General features: G+C 30.7%; 1 protein-coding gene across 1 annotated transcript in view; it reads left to right on the plus strand.

Moving 5' to 3' along the window:
* Positions 251–8319, plus strand: part of LOC107623551 (cyclic nucleotide-gated ion channel 1) — a 10548-nt gene continuing 2479 nt past the window's right edge. Inside the window, exons 1-8 of the mRNA XM_016325879.2 lie at positions 251–536; positions 1180–1247; positions 2850–3369; positions 3737–3949; positions 4983–5296; positions 6501–6612; positions 6768–7004; positions 7747–8144. Coding sequence (XP_016181365.1) covers positions 1225–1247; positions 2850–3369; positions 3737–3949; positions 4983–5296; positions 6501–6612; positions 6768–7004; positions 7747–8144 — 1817 coding nt within the window. The 5' untranslated portion in view covers positions 251–536; positions 1180–1224. The remainder of the gene's footprint in view (positions 537–1179; positions 1248–2849; positions 3370–3736; positions 3950–4982; positions 5297–6500; positions 6613–6767; positions 7005–7746; positions 8145–8319) is intronic.

Genomic DNA, 8319 nt, shown 5'->3' on the forward strand with positions numbered 1-8319 from the left:
GCAACTTATTGAGTTTAAAAAATATTATTCGTACACTAAAATTAGTCATCAATATATTTGTGTATAAATACATGTAAAGTTTAATTTATTTTTAATATATATTTATATTCAAACATTTATTTAATTTTATAGTAGTGACTGATTTTAACATACACGTAATATAGTCAATTTAGTTTAGCTTTATTAATATAACTTTAATATTATTGTAGATCATGAGATAATTTCTATTTCAACTTTTATTATGATGTACATGTCAAAGAAAACCACTAATTGATTCATAGACCAACAATTTTCACTTTCTAAGTCTTTGCTTCTTCTCTTCAATTTACTCATCACTATCATCTTCTTCTTCCACATATCTCTCTCTCTCTTTCTCTCTCATAGCTGCATGAAAACAATAATTGCCAACAAAGAAATCTTTCTATAAACAGTGAATATATACTGCTTTTACTTATGGAAAATTTCTATATTTGAAAAACTTCTCTTTCTCAATTATTCATGAAAAATTAAAGGATCAAAGTTCCTCATGCTATAAGGTATGTGTTACATAATTTGTTGCTCCTTTGAGTTTTGATGAACTTGTATTACATACAAGGTACTTTGCATATTTATACCATGCAACCTTATTATTATATATTATTAATTAGCAAAATGCATGGTAATTAATAGAAGCTATTACTTTGGTTTTTCATGAATTATTTTTCTTATTATTATTATTAGTATACTCTTTTATGTTGTGTCATCAATTTAATTCTATTTCTTTTTATTTTTCTTTGGGAAAACCCTGCAAGTTCTTGCAAATTAGAGTATTATTATCTTTCACTTACATGGAAAAATAAATAATTAATAACTAAATGCAAAGTAGTTTTGAATGTTTGCTTATCATTTTATTATTATTATAAGCATCTGATTCTTTTATTTATTTATTTATTTATTTGTCAACTTTTTTTTTATTATCTCCAGAAAATAGTTTAAGAGTTTGATTCATGTGATTTTTTGAGAATTTTCACCTCTATGTATGATTCAATATTTTATCTTGGTATGAACTTTATTCTAATTAAAAAATAGTTCCACTTCAATACTACCCTTCTTTTTTAATTATTTTAAAAATAGTTCCCCTACCAAATTGAGAATAAAAACAAAGACAGAATATTCTAATTTGTGTTTTTATTTTGGCAGGGTGGACTCTTCTACTGAGCTAAGTACAAATTTCTAATCTTAATCATGACTGAGAAAAAGTTTGTTAGGTTTGTGTTTCTAAAGCTGATTTTTTTTTTTGCATATATTTCTAGAGTTTTTTCTTTTTCCCACAAGGAAAAAGTTATTTGTTTCTTTCACTTAATTAAAGAAAAATAAGGTTAATTTCTTTTAATTATTATTGACCTCCAAAAATAATTGACTTCATCTCTATAAGCTCTTATTGTGAACATTGGGGCATATCTGAAATTTGATATGTTGATGAGGGACGAATTTATCACCTAATTTTTTTTTTATGAAAAAGAAAAAAATATTTGTCTCATGTATGTCAAACTTTATTAATTTCTGATTTTTAATATAGTAATACTAGGGAGACAATAGCTAAAATTATATTATACTTTTTTGCATAATTCATTCTCAATTAATGTAAAATTTCCATTACTTATACTTTAAATTGAAACATTTATTAGTAGGTGAAATTAGTATGATGAGTGGAAAAAATAATATAATATTACTTAAAACAATTGAACTAAATAAATTTTTTTCTTAGTTTCGGTTATCAAGATGGGCTCAAAGCCCAAAACAAGGAGCCAGAATAATCCCCAAAATAAGATAAAGCACAGACGAGCCCATTTAGTATTGGGCTTAAAAAAAGTTAAAAAAAAAGCAAAACAACCACGACACAGCTGAAATAATATTATAATTGTATTTAACAACCTTAAATATTTAGATTTGCATTTTAGCCCTTCTTCACCCTTAAATTGCACACTCCCATTATCTTTTTATTCCTTTTGAAGCAAAACCCAAAAAGCACAATAATACAGGCGAAAGCAAACAACCACGAGAAATTGAGAAAAGATGCCCACCAAAATAAAAAATTGCATTTAAGTCCCTCAAAGTTAAACAAATATACATTTTAAACCTAAGTTACTGATTTTGTTAATTATATGGAAATTCTACACCTAGTGAGATTTAATTATAGCACATTTTTAACTTTGGACAACACATTACACACTATTCAATCATTGACTTGGCCTTTTCAAAGTTTTTATCTTATTGTCATTGTTGGAGAGTTGATGAATCTGATGATTTTAATGTGGTTGGAACAACTGGTAAGAAAAATTTGTGCTAGCAACTTAAAGATCGGTTTAATTATAATAAAAGATGGTTGGAACAATTAATAAGAAATAAAGTCAAATCAGACAAAAGGATTTAGAGTTATTGTGAGGCCGCGTGCAGTTGTTTTCGTGTGAAGTTGATAATAAAAAATCTTTAGATGATAATTTAGTCAAATTTGTCAAATTATCTAATGATTTTCGCCTACTATTGTGAGCGCTCAAAAGGTCTTGATATATGTATTAGTATATGGATGTTAAATTTATCTATTTTTTTATTTTAATTTTGATATACTGACAGTGTCGTGTAATCATATCTGTTCTTTTGGATGACCATTTATGTAGTCAATATGAAAGGTAATTATTTTTATTAATGTAGCATTACGTAATTGGATGCACGTGTAAAACTACTTTAGTCTTATAGTGCATCAAAATTAAATTCAATTTCTTTGGTTTAAAAACAAAGTCTATCCTATCATATCCAATTCTAATTGTATTTGTGCAATGTAGTTAACTACAAATTTCAAAAAAATGCAGATTTGAGGATTGGAGATCAGATTCAAGTACAAGCATTATTGAAAAGTATGATCTATCCACTGATGGATTCTTCAAAAGAAAAGTTATAAAAAAACCAGGTGCAACTCCTACTAATAATAAAAGTGATGGAAAAGAATCAACCAATAAAAAGTGTTGTACCAAGATCAAGGTTCTTGATCCACAAGGTCCATTGCTTCAAAAATGGAACAAAATCTTTGTGATCATATGTGTTATGGCAATTTCTGTGGACCCTCTATTCCTCTACATTCCTGTGATCAATGAAGAGAAGAAGTGCCTTAGTTTGGATAAAAGATTGGAGATTGTTGCTTGTGCTCTTAGAACATTCTTTGATCTTTTCTACATTATTAGGATCTTGTTTCAGTTTAGAACAGGGTTTATTGCACCTTCTTCACGTGTGTTTGGAAGGGGTGAGTTGATTCATGACACAAAAGCCATTGTCATCAGATACTTGTGCTCAGATTTCATCATTGATATTCTATCAATTATTCCACTTCCTCAGGTAAATAACTTGTTTGTTAAGTTTCATGTAAAAGAAAATGTAAGAGAAAAATCCAAAACAGTCCCTGACAATTACCTCAAAAGACAACGATGTCCTTGACAAAAAAAAAATACCCAACCTGGCCCATGAGCTTTACTTTTACGGACTGATTAGCCCCTGTGCCAAAAAAAGTGAATGTTGTTTTTTTTACACAGGACTAATCAGTCAAAAAAAAAAAAAAGATCAGAGACCAGATTGAGTGTTTTTTTTTTTTTTTTTTTTGGGGCCTCGTTGTCCTTTCGAGATAATTGTGAGGAGTCGGGTGGGGTATTCACTCAAGATGTAATAATTTGTGGTGATTTTAACATTTTGAAAATTGTGGTGTTAGATGTACATCTTAGCTATCCTTCCAATACCATCAAGCACATTTCCATACAAGGTGAAGAACATGTTGAAGTTCACAATTCTAGCTCAGTATGTGCCAAGACTTCTGAGGTTGTATCTTTTATTCAAAGAAGTGACAAGCACTTGTGGTATTCTCACTGAGACAGCATGGGCTGGTGCTGCCTATAATCTTTTTCTATATATGCTTGCAAGTCATGTAAGTTCATTTTAATTTGTTACTCACATTAGAGAAATTTCCTTCCTTGGTTTTTTTTTTTAAATTTTTTCTTAATAAATAATATTCGTAAATTATTTTAACTCTCAGATGCAAAAAGTAAGCATTTAAATTACTTTTATTGGTAAATGCATTAAGGCTAATTTTTTTATCTACGAAAGTGATATGAGTGATATACTAAAATATTATAATTTTTAGTGTTTTTTAAAATTGTGTACCTCAAATTTTTTAATTTTGTCAAAACAGAAATTAAACGGTTCGATTTTACTCATTTTAGAAATTGAAAGGTCCAATTTTTGTATTTCAGAAATCGAATAGTTCAATTTCTGTACCTCTCAAAAATTGAGTGTCATGTTTAAAATTAACACCCCAACAATCCATAATCCAAAAAAACACCATTTTCAACCCAATATCAAAAATAAAAAAAATGCAATATTAATAACGGATAAAAATTTCTTTCATTTTTCTTTTTCTTTTGAAAACAATTTTATTTATAGAAACGTTTAACAACATTTTTAATTAGACACAATACATCAAGCTTAATACTATAAGAAACAAATGCACTCAGTATTTTTTCACCAAATTCAAAAGTAAAAAGATAGTTGGAATTTCTAATGGTTAATAATATGAATTATTGAATTTGTTATATCTTTGCATATCAGATTCATTAGTAACATAGTTAAAATATGTATTCAATTCAAACTTGATTTCGAGCCACAAAATTTTGAAAATTCAAATTGACATTTTCATTTTCTAAAACAAACATTGATCTCTCCTAAGATTTAAATAATAATAATAATAATGCACAAAATATCCTTACATTATTTTAAAATATAAACATAACACTAGTTCTCTGTAAAGGATAATTCAGGATATAAACAATGAATAAGTTCACTAAAACTTAGGACAGGTTAATGAAATTTGCCCTAAAATCTATGTTAAAATGATAGTACTATACTCATTATTTTCTTTGTGTTCATTAATATGTCATGCTAAGTTTCATGATTCATACTAGGTGGTTGGAGCTTTCTGGTACTTGTTCTCAATAGAAGCAGAGGTTAGGTGTTGGCACAAGGTGGTGAAATTTCATAATTACTCCAGTTATGTATACCTTAGCTGTGGTGGAATGGCCAACAATAATCCACAAGTTCAATTACTTTTGAGCAAGGATAATTATTGCCAGCTTGAGAACCCTGATGACATAAAAGATCAAAATGTTTTCAATTTTGGAATATATACTCAGGCTCTAATGGCTCATATTGTAGGATCAAGTACAGATTTTCCTCAGAAGTTCTTCTTCTGTTTTTGGTGGGGTTTTCGCAACTTAAGGTCGGTAAAAGAAATGTTTCTGTAATTCATTTTGTGTGTACTTATTTAAGACTCATTATTATCTTATCATCTTAGGATAAAATGAGAGTCGCATTCTATCCTACGGTGGTAAGTCATAAATAAGTACACAGAAATGTTAGTTATTGTATCTATATACTTATCAAATAATCTATTACACTCTAACCAACTTGGGTTGGTCAGCATCCGTTGGCTTAAACAAGTGTTGAAAGTTCGAATCCGATCCTGTGTATGCAACAACCTATTAGCCAGTAATAAATTCTTAAATGGAGTTCAAAGGAATATAGTAGAAAACCAAATAACCTATTACCTCTAACTAACACTTTGTTATATCCTTGTTTGTTTTAATATTGTGGATTTATCATTATTTAGTGTTAGTGTTAATGACCTAATTTTCATGAAAAATTTGCACATATTTATCTGAAGGGAGAATTCTAACATAAACTTGGTACTAGGGGTGCACAAGATCCGGTCCGGCTCGAAGACTCGGACCGGACCCAATGATTTCGGGGCTAATTTGGCCCGGCTTCGTTATGACCCGGTCAGATCCGAGGTTTCAATAGATGGTCCCGGTTATTTATTAAATCGGGTTCGGGCCAAGTCTCGGGTCACCCGGCCCCGGCCCGTTAGACCCGTGTAGTTGTTTGCTACTTAATATTTTGTTGTTATTGGTTGGTATGATACTATAAATTATTATTATTATGTTAATCTTGTGTTGGTTGTTAACTTTGTTTTAATTGTCTTTTGAACTTTGAATGTTTAATGTGTAATTGATATAATTATTATTATGAAACTTTAAATGATTATTATTAGATTCTAAATTATTATTATGCGAATGTTGCATTGTTATGGAATAATTATTTTTTAAAATTTAGAGGTTCAAAAGATGTAGAATCTAATTTTTGGTAATGTCGTGATAAAGTTGATCAAGACCCGAGCTTCACCCGGTCTAGACCCGGCTTAAGTGTGGCCCGAAAGTAACACGATTTCATCGGGTCTAGGGTCGGGTAAGGGTCTCATAAATAGACCCGATCATTATTTAGGGTCGGATTCGGGTCACGGCGAACCCGGCTTCACCCGGCCCCATGTGCACCCCTACTTGGTACATTACATAATACACTAACTTTGAAAAAAAAAAGAGAAAAACACATTCATATAAAGTCATAATGTTTGTCCTATTTTGTAGTTCTCTTGGACAAAACCTCTTGTGTAGTACTTACATTGGGGAGAATATATTTGCTATCCTCATTGCCATCTTTGGATTGGTTCTGTTCTCATCACTCATTGGAAACATGCAGGTATAAATCATTCTTGGCTACAACTATTATTAATTAGTAATAAAGATCATATCAATCAATAAGGCAAAAGAAAAAAAAACCTAGAATACTTCTTGTTGCTTCTTCTTCAAGAAATGAATTCATTACTTTATTTGTGTTGAACATGGTTGTTGTAGAAATATCTACAATCTACAACTGTAAGAGTTGAAGAGATGAGGATCAAAAGGAGGGACGCGGAGCGGTGGATGTCGCACCGGATGCTACCGGATTGCATAAGAGAAAGGATCAGAAGGTATTTGCAGTACAAATGGCAACAGAATAGGGGTGTTGAGGAGGAAGCATTGATTAGAAACCTTCCTAAAGATCTCAGAAGAGACATTAGGCGTCATCTTTGCTTGAAATTACTTACAAGAGTAAGTTTTTTCGTCTTTTGAAGTCATCTAATTAATAATGCAAACTATTTTATACAGTCAACTAATCATATCATGGTGAAAACTCAGGTGCAGTCGACTTCACATGAAGTTGATAGCTGAGAGTTGCTAGATGAAAATTTAGTCAAATCAGTCAAATCATCTAACGACTCTCAATTATCAACTTCACGTGAAGTCGATTGCACTTGAGTTTCCACCTCATATTATACGTTTTTTATTATTTATAACAACGTATTACATGTTATTATATAGTATGTAATGATTTAACTTTCAGTTCATTTTAATGCTCATCTTTCTACAGTTGTATTTGATAAGTGTCTCAACATAAAAAATAATAAGAGAAAAATAAAAAATAAAAAAATGTCTTGATTCTATTTATGTTGTCATTTGTCAAATTGTGACTTTCTATATTTGTTTTCTTCTTTTGGTAAAATTTGTATTCTCTGTTATCTCTTTATTTTTAGTTTGACACAAGGTATAGCATTTCAAAATTCGCTTTTTAATATTTGAAAATGAAATTCGTCAATCATTCTATTCGTCCATGTGGTTCCTTCGACACGTAGCATGCCATGTGGCAACAATATAAACAAATTCAAAATGAGAGAACGAAAATGATAATTCTTTAATGTTAAGGACAAAAATAATACTTAAAATTGACGATCAAAGTAAAGCTTTGCTGAATGTGTGATAGATTTATATGACTAGACTTATTCATTTGTTGTAGGTGCCAATGTTTGAGAACATGAACAAACAATTGTTGGATGCAATGTGTGACAGACTGAAGCCAGTTCTTTACACAGAGAAGAGCTACATAGTTTGCGAAGGCGATCCGGTCGACGAAATGCTCTTCATTATGCGGGGAAACCTCAGAACCGCCACGACAAATGGCGGCAGAACAGGCTTCTTCAACTCCTCTGAGCTGAGGGCTGGTGACTTCTGTGGAGAAGAGCTTTTGACATGGGCCTTGGATCCAAATTGCACACCAAGTTTACCAATTTCAACAAGAACTGTTGAAACCATATCTGAAGTTGAAGCTTTTGCTCTCATGGCTGATGACTTGAAGTTTGTTGCTTCGCAATTTCGAAGAGTTATAAACAGCAAACAACTCCAGCATACTTTCAGGCAAGCCTTCATAACCATGCATCATTTCAATTCATGTGGAAAAGTGTTATACATAATAGAACATAAGGTGCATAGAAGCATAAATCATCACCAGAAACTACCATGCCTTTTGTTTAAATACCACTTATGCTGATCACACTTACAGACATGAAACACGACACAAGACGAGACTTTC

The sequence above is a fragment of the Arachis ipaensis genome, chromosome B02 (assembly GCF_000816755.2).
Source record: "Arachis ipaensis cultivar K30076 chromosome B02, Araip1.1, whole genome shotgun sequence".
Classification (NCBI taxonomy): domain Eukaryota; kingdom Viridiplantae; phylum Streptophyta; class Magnoliopsida; order Fabales; family Fabaceae; genus Arachis; species Arachis ipaensis.